This window comes from Syzygium oleosum, unplaced genomic scaffold (assembly GCF_021117445.2).
Source record: "Syzygium oleosum isolate NSW1041296 unplaced genomic scaffold, Sole_v2.1 Sole_v2.08, whole genome shotgun sequence".
Taxonomy (NCBI): Eukaryota; Viridiplantae; Streptophyta; class Magnoliopsida; order Myrtales; family Myrtaceae; genus Syzygium; species Syzygium oleosum.
Window position 1 is genome coordinate 1,722,367 of NW_026607492.1, and position 22,588 is coordinate 1,744,954.

General features: G+C 42.9%; 2 protein-coding genes and 1 pseudogene across 4 annotated transcripts; 1 reads left to right on the forward strand and 2 right to left on the reverse strand.

The window, feature by feature from the left end:
• Positions 1-421: 421 nt before the first annotated feature.
• LOC115672628 (mitochondrial inner membrane protease ATP23) lies at positions 422-3,063 on the forward strand. 3 transcript variants are annotated; one of them, XM_030594491.2, is made up of 5 exons: positions 422-576; positions 935-1,056; positions 1,434-1,571; positions 1,669-1,752; positions 2,793-3,063. In XM_030594491.2, exons 1-5 carry the CDS (start codon positions 474-476, stop codon positions 2,925-2,927), a joined length of 582 nt encoding a protein of 193 aa, XP_030450351.1. In that variant the 5' UTR covers positions 422-473; the 3' UTR covers positions 2,928-3,063. The 3 variants fall into 3 exon arrangements, with proteins under 3 accessions (XP_030450351.1, XP_056169902.1, XP_056169903.1); XM_056313927.1 differs by having other exon boundaries at positions 535-670; positions 935-1,110; XM_056313928.1 differs by having other exon boundaries at positions 542-670.
• Positions 3,064-3,650: 587 nt separating this feature from the next.
• Positions 3,651-8,158, reverse strand: LOC115672625 (uncharacterized). The gene is made up of 5 exons (XM_030594488.2): positions 7,602-8,158; positions 6,227-6,263; positions 5,856-6,092; positions 5,714-5,761; positions 3,651-4,344 (listed from the first exon to the last, which is right to left on the reverse strand). Exons 1-5 carry the CDS (start codon positions 7,901-7,903, stop codon positions 3,862-3,864), a joined length of 1,107 nt encoding a protein of 368 aa, XP_030450348.1. The 5' UTR covers positions 7,904-8,158; the 3' UTR covers positions 3,651-3,861.
• Positions 8,159-14,916: 6,758 nt separating this feature from the next.
• On the reverse strand, positions 14,917-21,696 carry LOC115672463 (protein SIEVE ELEMENT OCCLUSION B-like; annotated as a pseudogene).
• Between the last annotated feature and the right edge of the window lie 892 nt (positions 21,697-22,588).

The window sequence follows — 22,588 nt, forward strand, 5'->3', positions numbered from 1 at the left end:
GATGTGACAATGCCCATAGACTTGCCGCTTCCACGCCTCATTTTGGTTTTCATTTGCACTTCCATGCTTAACAATTTCGCCTTTTGGCTCCAAGTAGGGTTTAGAGTTTCAGGGATTTCGCCTCTCTCGCTTCTTTGCTTCGATTACTTAAGGGTTTATACGGTGAATTCGAAAGACGACATTCTATTACCATATTTTTTGTGACCATTAATTTGTATCCGATCATTAATGTGAATTAGAATATAGGTGTGTAACTCATTTTGACATTCCTACTTTTATGCGACACTGAAATTTTGGGTCAAATTTACTGGATGACCGTTGATATCTTGTTACGCGACATTTGAAAATTGGGGCCAGGGCTCTTCCGGACAAAAGTTGATGTCTTGTTTTTTTCCTTTATTATCTAAAAACGCGTCAAATTGCAAATTTCGGACCCGCCAGTTGACCCGAACACAAGAGGAGAGAGAGAGAGGATGGCCGAGGAGCCCCCGCCGGCGGCTTCCTCCCCCTCTCCCGCCGCCGACGGCGGCAGAACGGTGAAGGAGTGCGAGGAGATGATCCAGAGGAGCCTCCGAAGTAAGAATCCCCCATCCAAATTTGCCGCTTCCCCGCCTCGTTTGCATCTCCTTCATTCGCGCGTCAGGATAAAGATCTCACCTTTAGGCTCCGAGTAGGGTTTAGGGTTTTAGGGATTTCGCCCTTCTCGTTCCTTCGCTTTCGATTGCTTTGCTCGAGAGTTCGCGTTGTGAAATGGGGGAAGACGACGTCCTGTTGCCATGTTGTTTTTCTGTTCAATTTCCCTTTCAGCGATCATTTGTCCGTGTGGAAAGTGAAGAGCTTGAGGACAATCGCTTTATAGCTTCGTGGAGCTATGGAATTTGCCTCGTCGTCTTCGGACCTCCGTTTGAAATCTTCCCGCGTGTCGTTTGTGCAGCTCCAATGGTGAGATTCCTGAAGGAGCAGTTGGAGAAGGCGGGGTGCGCGCTGGGGGACAACTTCATCAAGGCTGTTAACTGCGACGGGAAAGTCAGCGGCGGCTACATGCCGGGCCTAGGGGTATATGAGTTTGAATTACCTGCATACATCATTGGAAATGAAGTCGATCCATGTGTATACATAATGGGTCTAATGCTAAACTCTTGAAAGTTTCGTTCTTCGCATATAATTTGGTGGATCTGTTAGATAATCACCTTGGTGATAAGAGCAGAGGAATAAAGAGGCTGTTGGTGTTTGAGTTCGTCAAGCTTAGCTTGTACCGTATACCAAGCTTTTGAAGTCTGATGAACTTGTCGGGTGAAATTTGGTTTTCAGTTTATATCCTCTCGTATTTCCTCAAACCTTGTTTGTCAGAATCTCTTTTCTCTTTTTCGATGTTTCATTCTTTTGTTTGATGTGATGAGCTGTCATTCATGAGCACCACATCGCTTTCTCAGATAGTCGTGTGTAGTAACCACATGGAACTCCAAGATGATGTAAATCAAGTAGTCATACATGAACTCATTCATGCGTATGATGAGTGCCGAGCTGCAAATTTGGACTGGAGTAATTGTGCCCATCACGCTTGTAGCGAGGTATGATAATCAATTCTTGTAACTGCCGTTTGCTTTTGGGAGATGCAGCCTTTAAACAGGGCTGTTTATATCTTTGGTGAATATGTCTGATAATTAGATACGTGCCGGCCATTTAAGCGGTGATTGTCACTACAAACGGGAGCTATTGCGGGGTTACATGAAGATACGTGGTCATGAGCAGGTAAATTGAAATTTACTTGTCTTTCCCAAAAATCCATTCCTGATATAAAAATGCGTGAAATAGGGAGTACAATGTGCTCTTTGTCAGTTTTGAAGCATTTGGAATGTGTATGCGTACCTGGACACAAATGGCTGCATAGGGACCAATTGCCCTTAATTCTAGTGAAGGCCCTTGGATTCTTCTAGTTGCAGCGTATCTTATGCATCTGGGCAACTTACCTAGGCCTATACATCTCCACACTCTATCATAGAAGGACTGCTGTTTGTCAAGTCTTACAATATCTGAGTGTGCTATATGCAATTAGAATATACTTGTGTATGGTTTTATTTGACAGTTGCTTATTGAAACATTCTTTCTCGTTTTGTTTTTCTGATTGGAGACCTTCTTATGGAGCTTTACTTCAGAATTTTGGCAATTAGGAAACATTCTGGTCCAGGCCATGACAATGATGATGCTATCAAATATTTAAGCAGAGGCTGCAAAAAAGAAATTTAGATGAAGAAGGAGACTTGCAATTTTTTTGTTCAATTTGGGACTAGTGGTGAGGAAAGTCTGTAGAGAATCAGATCACATGAAAAAAGTGGGGACCTTTCAGTTTAGTTTCTTACAGTTACAGACCAACAAAATGCTGTTAATAATCTGAGCCCTTCTCTCATGTTCAAACCCAAAAAGGAAGAGCAGAGCAAATCGTCGTACTGAAACTTGTGTTGTAAATTTCCTAGCCTATTTACTTCATTGAAATCTTGAGGTCCATTTGCATATTGTATGTCTCCATTCACTTGTATCGGGTTGTGACCATTATTTTCTCGTTAATTACTGTCTAATTCTTAGGCAACTACTGAATGCTCAGCAAATAATGCAATGCAATTAAGGTTTTCAGCACTTCTTTTTTTTTGGTCGGAAGGTTCTCAGCACTTTGCTCAGTGCTCTTTCAGATATGGTCTTCCTTTTCCATATGAACTACATGAGCAATACTTTGTACTTTTTGAGCGTTTGATTGATCATGTCTGTTATGCTCATCTTGTCTTGACATTTGTAAGGAATGTGTGAGGAGAAGAGTAATGAAGTCGGTTACTGCGAATCCTCACTGCTCAGAAGCAGCTGCAAAGGATGCGATGGAAGCTGTGTGGGATGTCTGTTACAATGATACGAAGCCATTTGATAGAGCTCCGTGATTTTGTGGTTTCTGGCGCTTGTTGATGCCAATCAAGTGGAATTATTATTCCTAGAATCTTTCAATGAACACTGGAGTTCAAAGCAGATTGGAATGCGGATCGAATCTTTAGTCGCAGAGGAATAGAACAACCAAAATGAAGTCTTTATGGCTTCCATTTTCTTTCCTCTTTTTACTTTTCCCTATCAAACTGTTGCAAGATGAGCATCCCATAATTGTCTATTGTTTATTGCTTTCACCCGGCAGCATTGATGCCAATTTTTTAGGTCAAAGGATGACGATTGTTTGTCCAGGAGGTTTACTGTAGTAAAACTTATTGTTTTTGTTTACTGTGCTGAGAAAAGTTTTTATTCTTTGAAGAAATTGATGCTCTTGCTTATTCTGAGCTTATTTTGTCTATATGGCCTTAATTATACTCTGAAAACTGGATCGGTGCTGGTTGAGGGGTTCATAGAAGCAAAATAACTCGATAAATTCTGTGCTGGCTTGCCTCAGTTTTGTTGCATTATCAGAGATTATGGAGTTTAAATCCATGTTCTGGTTTGAGAACGAAGAAGTTACTCGAAAGACTTTTGCTAAGGTTTATATCATTTAAGAAACTCGTGGTAGATTTAATGCTTAAGAAATTTATCAGAACCTGATGCCATTCGGATGAGGAAGACCTTGCGGAGTCTATGAAGACTGAGAAAAGAACAAGGAAAGCCAGCATTGGAGTCACCAGGTGTTCAATTAAACGCCAAAACCTCTTTTCTTTTTGCCATAGTGATATAGAGATCCCACAGCCGGAGCCAACTACACAACCAGAGAAAACATAATCCAAGTAAACCAATAATGCCCACACAACCAAGGTCATGCATAAAATTACACAGTGGTAAATTTGACAAGATAGGATGATCGGGTTGCTGTGTTTCGCTTCTGGTATCTGTTTTAAAATCTTATCCATTTCGTATCCGATCCAACCGGTCGACGCTCTTCCGTGCCTTTTCCAACTGGTGATCGATGCTCTTTCTGGATTTCTCGTGGCAATCCACACTTCTCCGGGACCTTTGCATGTGGTCAAAAGACATTCGTAATTTCTCAAGCTTATCAGCACTGAGACCCTGATTTTTCAGCTTCTCAGGCCTGTCCGTGCTCTTCCTCGGCTTCTCTCTCCTGTCGGTGCTCTTTCTAGACACTTCGTACACATCAGTGCTCTTGCGGGGCTGTTCAAACTGATCCGTGCTTTGCCTGGAGCTGTATCTTTGGGAAGGAGACTTCTCGACAGTAGTTATGAACTTCTTAAGATGCCTTATATATTCAGGGTAGAGCTCTAAATCACAGTGATTTCCGCCTTTAATCCATAAGGGTTCATACTTCTCCTTACACAGTTCCCATAGTTGCTTCCCGTGGGAGCAATCGACAACTTCATCTGCAGTTCCCTGTAAATGGTATAAAATTGTTTTAAGCATTCGTCTGTACAAACATGAAAATAAACGAGGTCTTCAACTACAAAAGAACAGAAAAAAGCACTATGCAAGCCAAGAGCGGGATAACAATATTAATGATATCTCCAATTTCATATAGAGGAGGTCCGATCACTTTCTTTGCTACGATATGCCTACTCCTATTAGCATTGCTTCAACTTACCATTGTCTCAATGCGATGTTTTTATCCTCCTATTACTGGAACAATGACTTTCTGGGAATTTCTTCCCAAAAATAGAAGGGTCTAAAGTATGCTTTCTGTTTCGAGCAAATTATATAAGAGGAAACACACAATCGAATGCAACTTTCAGTTGATGTTCTATAATTTTCCAACGCAAGAAGACCAGACTAGACCTGCTAATTTGCATGGGCACTTGCTCACAGAGGACTAATTTCAGAAGGCACAACCAATTCTCTTAAATAAATGAAAATTGCACAGAAGTCCTGTCTAGGTCATCCGCAGAAATTTAGATGGACCACAATGCCTGTTCTGACAATGCATCTGTCCTTAAATTTTCTAGTTTGTTCTCACCGCAATATTGAGCTAAATTTCTCAACTATGTTAGATCAGAGACGACACAAAAAATGTCCCCTCATCCCTTCCGCTACTAATGGACAGTAGGTTCTACATAACGCATGCAGAATATTTTATCCTCGAGAAGGAAATTTCACTACAGTCCATAACATTATCATCCGACTATCCACACTAAAGCAATAACAGCCATCTTCCACTTGGATATGGCTCCTCTGCATGTGATGACATGGAGAAAGCATTGGGTCAGCATGTTATGGGTAAATACATCTATACTGTGGTATATGGTGCAACCCACCATACTCCATGGTCCATATGCATATTAGTGCCTGTACCAAACTCCCCTAATAATTTCTGAACAACGTGTCATGTAAGAAAAATATTGCTAGTAATTGCTTATGATGTCAGCACTGAAGGTCAGGATGACAGGACAGTATCCAAACATGATGTCTCACGAGGCATGCCGTGGATCTTACCTTTCTGGAATACTAAAGAAAGGGTAGCAAACACTTGATGAAGAAGAAACATAACTACATGTCTGACAACTCAAGCTTCAAAGAACAAAGAGAAGCAGCAAAAAGGGTGGTATCAGAATGTGAGAAAAGATCAAACAAATTACAGCAAGTGGTTAGTTGTCTGCACGCAAGGAATTTCCACATAATTTAGAAAAATCGAGTTGTTGTCATCCTGATTCCATGGAACATAAAGAGACTAATTTGCATTAGATCAATTCATGCATATGGCGGTTTGCCAGTCAAGCACAATATAGCCATTGAATAAATATATACTCACATGAATGATGAGGACTGGACAATTAACCAGTGGAATTTTGTCAATATTCTGCCAAGCAACAAAATTGTCATATCAAGTGAGAGAAAGAATTAATCCTCGAGCAGGAGGAAAAACATTAATATTAAACCAAGAGTATTGCTACCTTGTATATATCAAACCAGTATGTACGCTTTACAGGATACATGACTCTCACACCAGAAAGTATAGGGCTGTGCAAAACAACAGCCCTTAGCTGAGGCAGTCTTGCAGCAAGATCCACAGTGGGGCCGCTACCAACAGATTGTCCATAAAGGATGATATCTTCCTGCTTAGCGCCATAACTATCTTCGAGACACTTGTATGCAGCTTCTATATCCGCATAAGTATTCTGCTCGCTTGGCTGCGACAATGTAAGGGATTGGCTTCAGAAAAGCTTTTCTCTTCAAGATAAAGCTTTTTAGCTTCCACAGAAAGCATATTAAATGTGCAACAAACTTATTTACTTGATAAAATTTTCTTCGGATTCTAACACACCTTTCCAGATGATTGTCCATACCCTGAATAATCGTACCTGCAGAAGTTATGTTAATCATTAGAACTCGCATCATTCATTGAAAATTCAATTATGTATTCTGCGATACATACTTTTGAACATGGACCTGGAGATTCAATATTTTCACATCCTAGTAAGAAATTTGAAACCTCTTGAGGACTCAAGTCTAGATGTTCAATGCGAAGAATAAAAAAAGATTAGCCATGACTTCAAGTGGAAATAATAAAAAGACTACTTCGAAGCTACAACAATGCAAGCTGGCAAAATCTCACACGACTTGTGCTGTCCATATGCATTCTTCATACAGAGTATTGTTTTGCATAGAAACCAGTTGAATAGAGCTTATCAAAGTCAGATTCCAAGAGGAAGGTGTATTTTAAATTTACTGGAATTATTTTAGCTACTTCTAGCTTTAAATTATCGCAAAAACATATATTTCGCAATTATGAATGCTGTTAAAATTCGAAAAAGTATGTCAGAACTTTATATTACTCCGACGGCGCAATTGATGACTTTAACTAAACCCTCTCGCTTATATACATAGCTGATAAAGTAAACAAAACCACCAACTTGAACGACACTTCTATGGATCGCTTGCAAATGTAGACATTGACCGATTTCTGTTATATAAAAACTAAACTAATCTCTAGGATATTTTCACGAAATTTTTACCTAAACTCCAAGAGAACCAACTGTTAATGCAAGACACAGAAAAAGATGTTTTCCACCGAACACAAGAAAAACTGAGCTTTCAGTGAGCCAATGCTGATTACAGTGAAGATTAGTCCATTGCCTAAACACTAAAATGGTCTCACCAGTCCTTGTAAGCTGATGATAGAGTAAAAGATCACATGTAGCTATACTTCTAAATAAGGTAAGCAGAGCAAGAAAACAACAGATAGGAACCCGATCATCCAAGCAACATCAAGTTCGAAATTTGAATCCACCAGTGGATAACAAATCTAGCTTATCATTTCTCCGAACACTTCAATCAGCTCAACTCCTCAACCGTCCAGGCTTCAAAAGGGATCTAACAAGAGCTAGATACCAGATCAACTCAATCTCCACCTCCGAAAAAGAATTTCCCATAATTACCAGCTCAATGCTCAACATAATCCCCCACAAATTCTCCCAGCTTACAAAGAAAACCAAAAGCTACACAATTCCCACACAACGGCAAAAATTAGCAAAACGGGAGCCCCCCCAAAACAGGAAAGAAATACAAAAAAGAAGCAAAACCCAGGTTCAGGAATAGCCCGAAAAGTCCAAAAAACAGTAACCTCTCAGCTCAAAAATTACACACCAAGAACGAGAGCCATTTAAGAAAAAGGGGCGAGCGAGCTGCAAAAACAGTACCCCATGAGATTGACGCGCAAGTGGATGCTCAATTCGATGAAGAGCTCGTACATCTGGCCCAGATCGGCGGCGTTGCCGTGGGAGTAGAGGAGGGTGGAGGTGGCCATGGGGTGCCTCACGTACACCGCCACCACCTCCGTCCCCCGCCGCGTCGGCAGCCGCAGCACCTCCACGTTCTCCCGGTGCGGGAACGGGCTGAGCAGCAGCAGCCCCGTCAGGTCGTCCGTCACCAGCTTGTACGACGGCGGGCTCGGCGGGAAGAAGGCGAACTTGGCCGCCATCGAGGACGTCACACCCCCCATGATCACCACCGATCACACACACACACACACACACTCACCCACTCACTCCTTTCACTCACTCCCTAACTATGCTCTGTTCCTTCCGAAGGACAAAAAGAAAACTTTCCCGCTTTTTCCGGCTCCGCAACGACTCATAGAAAATGGGTTTCTTTCCTTCTGGCGAGTTCAGATCGACAATCCTCCCTCCCCTTTCGCCTCCTTTTCCATGCTTTTTCGCCCCCGAAGTTGCGAGGCAATAGACAGAGACAGAAGAGAGAGAGAGAGAGAGTAGATGTGGTTCGTTTGTTCTTTACAGGAGTAGGAGTGAGAGAGTCTGGTGTTGTTGGGTGGTTAATTAAAAAGAAAGGAAGAAAATTTTATTTTATTTTATTTTTTATTTTTTTCTAAGTGGCCTTTTGGTTAATTTGTTATTTATTTAATTATTTTGATTTTAATGTATGGGTCGTGAAAAGGAAAAGGGGGAACGGGTGGTCCATCATTTTGCGCGGGGCGTTTTGGTTTTAATTTAATCTTTTTCTTCTTTTTGGTGGGGCCAAATTTGCACAATGGTTTTAATAAGCACCTTTTACCTAAGAACACTCCTTCATTCATGCCTTTTAAGTCTCCTTAATCAGTCTAATGATTCGAGTACCCTCAGATCAATTTTTATCGTTACGCACCGGAATGCCGCACGGTACCGGATTCGGGGGCATCTTCCGGATTCGGGCGATGGACGACGGCACGATCGAGTAAATCCACTCGAAACAGTCGTCGACCCAATCTTCGAATGTCTCCGGATTCCGACTCGAGCCGGACCGGGCACGATCCGGGGATCTGGAGATTTCATAACGGGGGAAAAAAACATAATCCGAACCGAACCCTTTTCACGACGATCGGGCCAAAACGAAAGGAAAAAAAAACGAGAGGAGAAAAACAAGGATACCTAATCTCTATCTTAAGACAGATTAGACGGCAATTAGACTGTACTTAGTTTGTGATGTCGTATTCTTCTTAGTTGTAATACACCACGCAAGTGACCCCTTTTGGGGGCTGAGTTATCGAAGGGGGAAGGAGGAGGAAATCAACAGTCGAGAAGAGCAAAGGAGAAAAAATTCAAATGGAAGTGGGGCATCTGCGCATAGAAAAAATGATTAATTAGTACCATGATTACTACGATGGACCCTCCCTCCCTCCCTTCGTTATTACGTGGATTAGATTAGCGACCGAAAGGTATCGCCATCCTTCATTATAAAGTCCGGGTCCAGCTGGACCGAATCGGGACTTCGTATTCCACTCCGATCCGACCCGATCCGACCCACGCGTGACCCGCCCTAGCTCACCGCCTCTTTCCTTTTCCTCTATATATGTGTAAGTACCCATTTCATAAATTCGATCTGCCGATTGTTAGATAACCAAAATAAGGTTGCATTGTCGCTTTTCGACGTGCCCTGTCGTCGTGACACGCGCGACCGATGGTTTTCCAAAGATCGAACATGTCGTGGTTAAGTACGTTCTACAAGAGTTCCGAAAGTGCTCGTTAACGGAACTCATTGACATATAAGACCAAACCATCCGACATGTCGAAGGTTTTGCTATCCCTCGGCCCGTGAGTTTTTGTCTCACCGATTCTCTATTTTATGTCATACTCTTCCGGAGCCGGCGAATTGGATTCCGAATACTTCTCCACCTCTAACCCCTTCGGTTGTGAACGTCGTTTCACTGATTAATTAATCGTATAAAAAAAAGGAAAGAGAAAAAAAAAAGGAAAGAATCTAATGGTTTTCATCCTGTCCTTGTTCCTAACGAGCGAATTCTTGAACATAGAAAAGCATCATTGCCTTAAAATAACGAGGAAAATCGGGAAGGAATAAGGCCAAAGCTTTGATGAAGACGGTTTGGCAGAAATGCTGATTGACCAGGGAAGCTCAACAGTCGCCATCCCGAAAAGTTATCAAACGATACTAAAGGATTCCCATTCCCTTTTCACAGTTTTTTTTTTTTTACTTTTCCCCGTCCCAAGAGAGATGCCGGCACACACTAGTAGTAAACGACCTTTTTGGACCCGAGGATGTCCTTAAAAGATTCCATTTCGATCTTTATTCGGATCTCGAGATCATCTAAATATAAAACTTCTAAAGGGTATTCCCTTCTCCTGTGAAAGATAAAGATACAAAAGGTGTAGGAGAATAGGCAAGCATCGGCACGTAAAAATAAGAAATACATTCGTAGAGTCCATCGTCCCTGTATATCAAATGAACAGGCCGTGGAGAACTTATAGGAGCTTCGGCTCCTTTTCTACGGTGAGATTACACTATAACCAGACACCAAAAGCTCGACGAACGCGGTTCAGCAGGAATACTAAATGAGCGGGAAGTTCAACAGTCGCCATTCCAAAGGTCGTCAAACAATACTAGAGGATTCTCCTTCCCCCCTTAGCACTTTTTAACTTTTCCCGTCCCAAAAGAGATGCCAAAGAACTGCACACGCACCTGTAGCAAACAGCATTTCACAGGTGAAAATGCCCGCTCGACCAAGCTTTGGGTAAATCATCATGGTCTTTTGTCTGGTCCTAGAAAAGATCTGGTCGCAGTGAAAGTCCGAGTCTTAGAGCGACCCACCTCGTGCATCTACATATATAGTTTAGTTACTGCTCCATATGTATACAGCACATGCACCCAACTAATTGTCCAATTAATCATCAAAAGCAATGAGATTATCGATCGTCATCGTCAATCGCGAGATATCTTCCCCATAAGCCCGATTTCAATCACGAGATAGAGGGCGCACGAATCCCGCACTCGACTCGTCGATGCGGTAACCGAACAGCTGTCGAACAAGTAACCGACGTACCCACGTGATCTTCACCGGCTCTAAGCTTAAGCTTACAGACAATTTACCCTCTGCTTTTGATCAGTGCGGGACTACTTTACATGGGAAGAAGACGCAGCAAAATTCACCTCGACATCTAATCAAGAACATGAGAAGGAAGATTTGATTTGCTAAAGACGTATCAAGACAAACAGAAAGGAGATCGCGAGAAAGTAACCGGATCGCATGTGCTACATGTTCAGTCGGTCAAACTAACCTGGTGGACCTCATGATATGAAAATGTTTTCTACTCGAACCTTTCTGGTGGTAGGCCCTGTCTCCACAGTGCAAATGCAATGCACGATCCGCCCACAGCTTAGGGGACCCAAAATCCAGGACTAAGGTTGGAACCCCGGGTCAATGGCAAGAGCACCAATTATTCCCACAAAGAATGCGACTAAACAACAACCAAGATAATTAATGAAGAACGAGGAATGAGAGCAGGAACGGAAGGAAAGCATGTTCATATCATCATGGGTCCCAGAAAATGAAGGGCGGGAAAGAGAAAGGAACAGGGGGCTCACTGCCGCTTTTAATCCATCTTCTTGTTCTTCCACTGATGGGATAATGAGACATGTCTGTCAGCCGAAACATAGATGCAGATCTGAGTGGTTCATATTGCTACCATCGTAAAATAATTACGTAGATTCAGCTCATTCAAGTACTTGCAACCAAGGATCCATCAAAGATTACCCTCTAGCAGATATCAACAACTACTAACAGATGCAACATGTGAGTGGATCAACAGTTAAACATGCAACTTTTTAACTAATTTTTCCACGCGTTATCTCCCATAGAAAGTCTCATGGCCGACAAAATAGGAGCATCAGAAGGAACTGATACAAGTTCATAATACTCTCGCAGGTACGGAAGCATGATATCAGCAGGTTGTTGTTCATCTAGCAAGAAAGGCCTTTTGCAAACATAAATGAAGGTACGCACCGGAGTCGACGGCGTTTGAATACCTAAACTTGATCGAAGTGTTCCAACCAAAGGTGATCGGTTCGTGGATATGTTCCAGACCTGGAATTTGAAACTTCCTCTGTTAGAACCAATTCCCAGTTTTTTGAATTTGGAACCTACTCTGTTTGCCTTGAAACCTACCCTGTTTTTTTGGTCCAATTCTCAGGTAAATCAGGAACCGGTCTCTAACTTTTTTTTACTTCATTTTTTCTAAAAACCAAGACAAATAATAGCTACAACAAAGTAGTACGAGCAACAAAATGGCTCAAAGTAAAATATCGATACAAAATAAATAGAAATATAAAGCAATAGAGAAATTAAGTTCATTTAAGAAAGGAAAATCATCTTCTTCTAACTTCATAAAACAGGTTCTAATCATCGGTTCCCCGATGAATGGGTGAGTTCAGCACCAGATTTTTTGAACCGGGAACTGGACCTGTTTCCATGACCGGTTCGGTCCGGTTCTCAGGTAGAACCGGACCGGTTGTGTAGCCTAATTCCAACACTCTTTCGACCTTATAAGCCGAGAAGTTTATCAGAGAAGCAATCATTGTCAATGCAAAAGCATTTGTCCATTCATCTAATCATACCCTGTCTCTGGCTCTTCCTCTACACTGGTATAGGCGATTCACTTAAACAAGACAACTATAAGGAGAAGGACTAACAGCATAATCCTAAGGCAAAGGGCACTCATGCAACCACCATCTCTTCACCGCCGACACCCATTTCAACTTCCCTCAGTCTGACTCTTATGTCTCATGTTATATAATCTTTTAATCTTCTGAATATCCTCATCATTCTGCAACTCCACCGATATTTCCACCAATCATATATTCTACTGATAGCCTGATTCACTGATCTACTAAAGAAATTCTCAAGCAATCAGTCCAAGTTCAAACACCTGCCTTGGTCTCCATACTGCCAAAAAGAATGCTGTCAAAAGCCACTATTCACATGTACGATACAAGTACATTTGTGCTCTTGCAGGCAAACTACAGCCAACCATCTATTCAACATACCGAGTGACTAACAAGCTGAACTTCAAAGATCCAGGAAACACATCTTGGATACTTCAAAGGTAAATTACTGTGCTCACAATTGTCTTCTTGCCATTCAACTGAGGTTGGATGATTAAACTCATTCCAAACTTCAGCACCTTTCATTCAACTATGTGTATGTAATCTCATGGTGTGATGCATTATAAGGTAATGAACCTTCCGATTGTTAACAATGTGGCCAATCTGATCTTGTAATACTGATTCTCTTACAGTGGCTACACCATGAACTGTTTCCGACAATCTCGGTCAAACTCCCATTTGAACAGACTATGCTGATACGGAACCACCCGATGGCCACTCCTATATTATTATGCACCAAATTAAGATGCAGTATAGATGTCCATTCCACCAGCATTACATACGATAAGTACTTTGGTGTAGAGTGCAGTGCACTATCTATGAAAGAAAATGTTACATACATGGGCATGACATCCTCGTATGGTCTACCCATCAGCACAGAAATAGGAATTAATTTATTCAAACCCTTAAACTATCCAACCTTAACTAGGGAAACTTTATTCTCACCAATATAAAGCAAGGACATGAACAGTCATGTAGCAATTACTCAACCAAGCACCGCCCACAATACCATCCGAAATGACATACTTTCAGGCACCATAAGATTTGCCATAGCACTTAGGCAACCTGACCACGACCAGACCAAGCAGCCACAGTGCTTCAGTTAACAGAGACACCAAGAACACATGACAACAGATGCACGTTGCACGTTCAGAAGAAAGCTATCCAGCTTTCATGCCTTGGCAATGCAGAAGAAAGAGTGAAAAAGCTGATACACCTGAATAATGCAACATTCCCAATGCCAGATCACAAAGCAAAGCACAATAGCCTTACAAACTGCGCACGAAAGATTAGGCAAAACCCAGAACGGACATAGAGCATACTCAACGGTGAAGGCAGGCGCAAATGAAGAACCAAAACTTATTTTCTCCGCCGAAAATCCATCATACAACTGATAATCTCTCAGAAAAAAACCATAGAGGTGAAAATCAGCTCAGAGCCACCCAATTTCAGCATCGAATGTGATCCATCCCACCTCTCCGAAGGATTCAAAACAGAGGATAAAGTAAAATCTAATCAAGCCATGTGAATCAGAACAACCTAGGGTTCCAAAGTACAAATTCCCCGAGAATACCTAGGTCTGCCTCCTAAGCCGCTTCCGGAGCTTCTTATACTTGTGCTTGTTCATCTTCCTCTTCCTCTTCTTCTTCACGCTATCGGCCCACACCGCGCTCGCATCGCTCGAATCCGCCGCACCATCCTCTTCGCTCTCGGCGGAAGAACCCGACGGAAGAGTCGGTCCTAAATAGAGCCCGAAGGGGTAGGACGGGAAGACCGGCGGAGGTACCGGAGGTCGCGTCGCATTCTCTGCACTAGCGGGTGAACCCCAGAGAGGGATCTTCGACGGCAACCCGTCGGCGACGTGGGGTTGGTAGAGGGGGCAAAGCGGCGGCGGCGGCGGCGGCGGCGGCGGCGGCGTTTGGAGTTGGCGTAGAGCGGTGGCGACCCTTGCAGAGAGCGATCTTGTGAGGAGTCTCTGCAGAGAAGAAGAAGAAGAAGAAGAAGAAGCGGCCATTGAAGTAGCAATTCCTCTGGCCCTCTCTGTCTCGGAGCACGGCAATTTTGAGACGCGAGAGGGAGAGGGGGGAGGGCAAAAACGGCGAATTTTGCACGTCGTTTTGGTCGTTCATGTATTCTCTGGGCTGACCATGTTGTCCTCCTCGGACCGTAGTCATCTGGACAAATGTTAAGCACTTGTTAAGTTTATTCTGATAAATCTTGAGAATGCTAGTTTTTACGCTCATTTTGTTAAGTGTGACTTTAGAATTGTCGATGCGTTGTTAATATGATTTAACAAGAGTTTTTCGCTATTTTAAATTGCATGAAATTGCGTTCTCATGGACGTACGTTAAAAATTGGCGCAAAAAAAGGCATTTGGCCCGTTGATTCTATCTCTCGGTCTAGTTTCTTGAAGAATTTTTCTTAATGTACTTCAATCGGACTCTTGATTCGAAATATTGAGAAGTGCGAAATCTCATAATTAATGCCGATTAGTCTTGAATGGAGGAATGGCAAAATTGTGGCTGCAATTGAGCGTGTGGCATGTGATTCACAATGACAAAAAGTTCACGGTGATGCTCGACCCCGGCTCAGCACCGCCCACCCCTCAGCCTTGTCGAAGCTGAGCAGCCTCTTGATCTGCTGCATTGCCGGGTCGTGCTCGTCTGCCTTCCTGAGCTGGATCTTCAAGAAGAGCATCGACTCGAGCCGGGAGGTGTGGCTCAGCTTCTCGACAATGATAATCGCAGTTGTGCACCGCACGTGCTCCCACTTGCTGCTCTTGCCCACATCGACCATCTCCAGGGGAGTACTCGCGGCCTGCTGCGCTGATGTGGTGAACTTGTGGATCCGCTCGATGTTGTCACCGCCGTACAGGAATATGTACTCGCCATCTCTGATCTGATGAGGGACAAAATAGAAGATCTGAATGTCATAAACCTTTGAACTAATATGATGAAAATGTTAACTTGACATGATTGTGAGTTACCCAATTCAGAATTGTTTGATCAACGCCATTGACAAGAAGCTCAAGCCTTCATGTCTCTTCCTTCCACAGAGCCTCCTCTCTCAGTGTAGTGAAAGGGAAGACACTGCTTCCCCAAATCCACATCATGCGAATGGCATTGGGGCAGAAAACCTTGCCTTGTGGGTCAAGCACCACCAGGATGGGCTTGTTCCTGAAGTGCCACCTCTCCTTGATGAACTGGATCACCACCTAGTTGATCTGGTTTGGGTGGGACACGGTGCACCACGGCATCGTGGACTGCAGGGCCTCGAACTGCTTCATTATTGGGTCAGTCCCCATGACCGTGCAGTCCACCACGGGGATCCACACCACCTCATACTGGTGGATCTCGTGCCGTGTCGCGTGCAGCTTGGACTGCTGTGGATCTACTCCAGGATGGAAAGCTCCTCCTGTGAGATGTCCAGCCCCGAGATCAGCAGCAGCCCGTTCCTCTTCCTCAGGACTTCGTTGTTGACCTGTATGTCCCAAGATAGAATGGAAAATTGCGGTCAAGTCATTTTCCAGTGGAAGGATTCATAGTTGTAGCGAAATGCGAGACAAGCTATAGAGATCGAAACCCTTTCTTGGTAGTCCTCTCAACAAGTGGCTGAATACCATCCTCGGGATAAATTAGAGCGTTATGGATCTTCATATTGTCATTGTGGATGGTTTCAAAAAGATTCAGGAGTGTCCGATAGGCTTTGACATCCTGCATTTCCTCTGCGTCACTGGTAACTCGGTTAAGCCTTCTTCGAAAAGGTTTCTTTCTCTTCATTACTACCCACGAAAATTATAGAGGCTCTATATAGATCAGTGTCTAATTAATTACATGTGTTGGTAATATATGGCAAATTGCTTCTGCAAATGTTCATGTATGTTCCTCAGTTTGTGAGCCAAGGTCGATAGATCCCGTGCCTCAGTTGTGGATGTTTTGTACCTGCAAATCGTCACTTCCATGTCATGATTCGTTGTGGGAGGCTTCTACATAAATAATCATTCATATTTTTATTTTCAGCAATGTGATTAACTCTGTTATTAACCCTAGCTACAGAATGATTTGTATCTTTATCTTATAATTGAGCGGGAGAAGAGAAATCGAAACAGCTCGAGAGTGCATGCTCATGGCTGAAGCTAGTGAGGTTGGTGATCTGGCTAGCACAAGCCACAGTGCTCCTTATGGTCCAGTAGACGGGGGTTGGGACGTGGGGCCTGTTAGAAAGAGTCAAAGTTGTTTTTTTATGTTTTTCAATTAATAGCTAGTCGTGTGTTTCTGTCACTTAGTGGGTCCTAGTTTTCAGGACTTAGTTGGCAGCATGTTGCTGCACACGTTCACCATTTTGAATCAAAGTAGTTGTTATTTTTGTTGGGATCTCTTCTGTTGATGTACAGCCTATAAAACGGCTAAGTTGTTAATTTCAATAGTATGGACGAATGCAGTAAGCATCTTCAACCAGTGTGTCTCTCCTTTCTGGGTTTCTTTTTGGTGCTTGCAAAGCACAGCCATCTTCTGCATTTTTACTGTATTAGTGGTATCAGATCCAGGTTAGCAAAAAAGAAAGTGAGGGTTGAGTGTTGAGAGTTAAACACGTGAGGAAAGAGAGTCTTGCCGCAAAGTTTTTTTCTTGACACTTTGTTTGCAGCAGCAATCATGGCCACAGATTCCAATTTTGTCCAACCGGCAATCCCTCGCTTTGATGGTCATTATGACCATTGGAGCATGTTGATGGAAAATTTTCTAAGGTCCAAAGAATTTTGGGAAGTTGTTTCTTCTGGAATTCCTGAACAGGAAGAAGGAGCCACGTTGACAGCAGCATAGCGGACGGCTCTAGAAGCAATTAGGTTGAAAGATCTTAAAGCCAAGAACTATCTCTTTCAGGCCATTGACAGATTTGTCTTGGAGACAATCCTTTGCAAGGATACTTCCAAGCAAATATGGGATTCTATGAAAAAGAAGTATCAAGGCTCTGCAAGAGCAAAGAGACAACAACTGCAAGCTCTTCGTACGGAGTTCGAAACGCTACGAATGAAATCAGGGGAGTCGGTCACAGATTATTTCTCAAGAACGATGGCAATCGTTAATAAGATGCGAATCCACGGTGACAAGACGGAGGATGTCACCATTGTTGAAAAATTCTTCGATCCTTGACGCCAAAATTCAATTTTGTTGTCTGCGCCATAGAAGAAGCTAAGGATATTGAAGAACTTTCAATTGATGAACTGCAAGGTTCTTTATTGGTTCATGAACAGAAGCTCCAACACCAAGATACGGAAGAACAAGCCTTGAAGACCTCTACTAATTTCCGTCATTCTTCAGCAACAAGAATGAATAATGGTAGAGGGAGAGGAAGAGGATTCCACCAACGCAACAGCACCATCAATCCAAGAATTGTAGGCTCTTCTTCTAATGATGCACGAAGTGGAGGTCGAGGTTGGTATTCAGGTGGTTTTAAGCCAAAACCAACAGATAAATCTAAAGTTGAATGCTTTAGATGCCACAAATATGGACACTACAAGTCCGAATGTCGAACCAATCTTAGTCGACATGTGGAAGCAACAAATTTTGCTGCAGCAAATGAAGAAGAAGGAGAGAAGCTCCTAATGGCATGTCAAGAGAAAGAAATGTCTTCACCAAATTTATGGTACCTTGACACTGGTTGTAGTAATCATATGTGTGGCAACAAGGAGGCATTTTCTTCTATCGATGAAACCCACCGCACAAAAGTGAAGCTTGGAGATGATTCTGCCATTTCAGTCATGGGAAAAGGTACTGTTCAAATTTCTTCAAGAGGGAAAATGCAGACCATTAATGATGTTTTCTATATTCCTGAATTGAAAACAAACCTCATGAGTGCTGGCCAATTACTTGAGAAGGGGTATGAAATTGTATTTAGATGTGGAGTTTGCAAGATTTATGATCAGCAGCAGAACTTGCTTGTTCAAGTTGATATGACATCAAATAGAATGTTTCCTCTTTACCTTCATGATTCTGATCATGCTTGTTACGTGGCAAAATTAAAAGAGGAAGCATGGATATGGCATTTTAGATATGGGCATCTTAATTTTGGTGGTTTGCGGACACTATACCAAAAGCAAATGGTGGAGGGACTCCCTGCTATCAAAATCCCATCAGAAGTTTGCGAGGATTGTGTTGTCAGTAAACAACATCGAGCTCAGTTTCCACAAGGCAAGGCGCGGAGGGCAAAAAAGCAGCTTGAGCTGGCTCATTCAGATCTTTGCGGTCCAATTTCACCGGTTTCTAATGGAGGTAAACGATATCTGATCACATTCATTGATGATTTTAGTCGAAAGGTGTGGGTGTATTTCTTGCATGAAAAATCTGAAGCTTTTGAAGCATTTAAGAATTTCAAGAGTCTTGTCGAAAAAGAAAGCGGCAATCCAATCAAAGTTCTTCGAACTGATCGTGGAGGAGAGTACAAGTCTCTTGAGTTTGATGATTTTTGTACGAAGCATGGAATTCGTAGGCAACTTACTGCAGCCTATACACCACAACAAAATGGTGTATGTGAGAGGAAGAATCGAACCATCCTCAACATGGTGCGAAGTCTATTGCGAAGTAGTGGAATTCCGAAGAAGTTTTGGCCAGAGGCTGTAAATTGGAGTGTCCATCTCTTGAACAAAAGTCCCACACCTGCTGTTCTGAATATGACTCCTGAAGAAGCTTGGAATGGACGAAGGCCGACGGTTGATTACTTCAAAATTTTCGGGTGTATAACATATGCTTGCGTTCCAGATCAAAAAAGGAAAAAGCTTGACGATAAAGGAGTAAAATGCATCTTTCTTGGTGTAAGTGATCAAACAAAAGCTTACAAACTCTATGATCCTGTGACCAAGAAGATTATAATCAGCCGTGATGTAGTATTTGACGAAGAAAATTTCTGGCTTTGGAATGATCAAGCTGAAGGGGCTGCACCAATTGTAGCTGATTTTGAAGAGATTGGCGAGGAAGACCAACAACACAATTTGGTCTCAGCTCGCAACAGTTCTGACCCTATTGAAACGGAGGAGCAGCAGCCCAATTCAGATATTGCTGCAACACATGATGAACACCCCCAACGTCACCGACAAAGGCCAGCATGGATGAGAGATTATGAGGTGTCTGGAGTTGATCAAGGCGAAGATCCGTTAACTCACTTTGCTTTGTTTGCAGATAGTGATCCAACTACTTTTGATGAAGCAGTAAAACATCAAAAGTGGAGAGATGCAATGGATGCTGAAATTAAAGCAATTGAGAAAAACAATACTTGGGACTTAACAAATCTTCCCAAAGGCCACAAGACTATTGGTGTCAAGTGGGTCTTCAAGACAAAGCTGAACAAGGATGGTGGCATTGACAAATACAAGGCGCGTTTGGTGACAAAAGGCTATAGGCAAGAATTCGGAGTGGATTACAAAGAGGTGTTCGCGCCAGTTGCGAGACTTGACACAATTCGATTGGTGATTGCGCTAGCAACTCAGAGATCGTGGTCTATCCATCAGTTAGATGTCAAGTCTGCCTTTTTACATGGTGATCTCCAAGAACAGGTATTCATTGACCAACCTCCTGGATATGTGAAGCCTGGTTGTGAGAATAAATTATACAAATTAAAGAAGGCTTTATATGGATTAAAGCAAGCTCCTCGAGCTTGGTACAGTAGGATTGAAGCTTATTTTTTGAAGGAAAGCTTTACGAAGTTTCCTTATGAACATACTTTGTTTATTAAGGTTGATCATGGTGGGAAACTACTTCTTGTATGCTTGTATGTAGATGATCTCATCTACACAGGGAATGATGGTGCCATGATGGAGACATTTAAGCAATCCATGATGCATGAATTTGAGATGACAGATCTTGGGTTAATGCACTATTTCTTAGGCATTGAAGTTAATCAATCTGCAGCTGGTACATTTGTTTGCCAAAAGAAATATGTGCAGGAGATTTTAGAGAAGTTTCAGTTGAAGGATTGCAATTCAGTTGCCACACCGATAGAGGTTGGATTAAAGCTCACCAAGGATCTCGGTGGAAGGAAAGTGAATAGCACTATGTACAAGCAAATTGTGGGAAGTCTCATGTACTTAACAGCAACAAGGCCTGACATCATGTATGGTGTTAGTCTCATCAGTAGATACATGGAGAGTCCCACCGAAAAACACCTTCAGGCTACAAAGCGTATTTTACGCTATTTGAAAGGGACATCATCTCTTGGGTTATTTTACAACAAAGGAGAAAGATCAGATTTGCTTGGTTTTACTGATAGTGATTATGCTGGTGATATGGATGACCGAAAAAGCACTTCTGGTTATGTGTTTATGCTTGGTTCAGGGGCTGTCTCATGGTGTTCAAAGAAGCAACCAATTGTTACTCTTTCGACCACTGAGGCTGAGTTTGTGGCTGCCACCTCGAGTGCTTGTCAAGCTATTTGGTTAAGGAAGATTCTTGGAGAACTTCGATTTAAACTAGAAGAAGCAACGACAATTTTCTGTGACAACAATTCAGCCATCAAATTGTCAAAGAATCCAGTTCTACATGGGAGAAGCAAGCATATAGATGTGAAGTATCATTTCTTGAGGGATCTTACAAAAGATGGTGTGATTGATCTTGTTTTCTGCAGAAGTGAAGATCAAGTTGCTGATTTGTTCACAAAACCTCTTAAAATGGCCACATTTCAGAAATTAAGGAAGCTCCTTGGAGTTTGTTCGATGGATGCCTCAGATTAAAGGAGAGTTTATTTCTACACATTTAAAATGATCACTTGTAGTATCAGTTTAAGGGAGGGCATGTTAGAAAGAGTCAAAGTTGTTTTTTATGTTTTTCAATTAATAGCTAGTCGTGTGTTTCTGTTACTTAGTGGGTCCTAGTTTTCAGGACTTAGTTGGCATCATGTTGCTACACACGTGCACCATTTTGAATCAAAGTAGTTGTTATTTTTGTTGGGATCTCTTCTGTTGATGTACAGCCTATAAAACGGCTAAGTTGTTAATTTCAATAGTATGGACGAATGCAGTAAGCATCTTCAACCAGTGTGTCTCTCCTTTCTGGGTTTCTTTTTGGTGCTTGCAAAGCACAGCCATCTTCTGCATTTTTACTGTATCAGGGCCATGGTGGCCGACAGCGCCGGGTTCTTGCTGGAGATGGAATCTGAGGAAAGTACCTTATTGTCCGCCATGCCCATCGCAACTAGAAGCGTGGCCTCGAAGAGGTTGTTGAGAGTGTCGAACACGGACTTGAGCGCGCCCGAGTGCCCCTTGATCACTGGCCGCTGCATCAACGTGGCCATCGAATTGGCGAGCTGGTTGGAGGATGGGGCCTGGGGCAGGAGCCAGAACTCGCCGTACTTGTGCATGGAGGACGCCACGGCATCGTCTTGTCGGTCGTCATCATGGCCATTACGGATATAGAAACTCTAGGGAAAATATGACAGTGGTTTGAGGAAAGATGGGAAAAATATTGTTATCTGGGTTTTGTGCGATTGATATAGCCCTAAGTCTGGTCTCTATGAATAGAAACGATAGATGGAGTAAAGCCCGGGGATGAATTGACTTTCCTGCTTCAACTGTAGTTAAATGTTTCGTACGTTGAACTGAAGCTTTGGCCTCTTCTTTTTGGTTATTTTTGGTCCAGCCTAGCAAGATACTTGGGACCATGCATGAAGCTTTCTCCGTGTAATGTCCGAAGCAGACAGTGATTTATGTGGGATTCTGATTAATTTCTTCTAATAATATAATAAATGTACAAAAGAACAGTACAAATGCAGTATGATTTCGGCCAAAAGCCAGCATCGGAATTGCTCAAAACTCAAAGCTGGTCCGTACCAACTTTGGGGTTTTAGCCTTTTGCCAAATGCTGAAACTAATTTTTTTTCTTCCCAAACTACACTCACTTATTCTTTAATATTTCGATTTTGCCCGTTATTGTTACTGTTCAACTGCTTTGCGAAAGGGCAGCCAACGACATCGGATCTGGACGGCGAAGGGCCGACGAGGTCGCCCGACTCAGGTGACGGCCGCTTGAGGTCACGCGACCCATGCGGCCGTTGCCTAAGGTCGCGCGAGTCCAGGCGACGGCACCTGGGTCGCGCGACCTCAAGTCTCGTCGCCTAAGGTCGAGCGACCCCCAGCAAGAGCCGCCTGGGTCGCACGACCCTCGCCGAGGGTCGCCCAACCTTGGGCGATGGCCACTAGTGCCAGATTTGGCTCGCTGGTGGTCGCCCGACCTCAGGCAATGGCCGCCAGCGC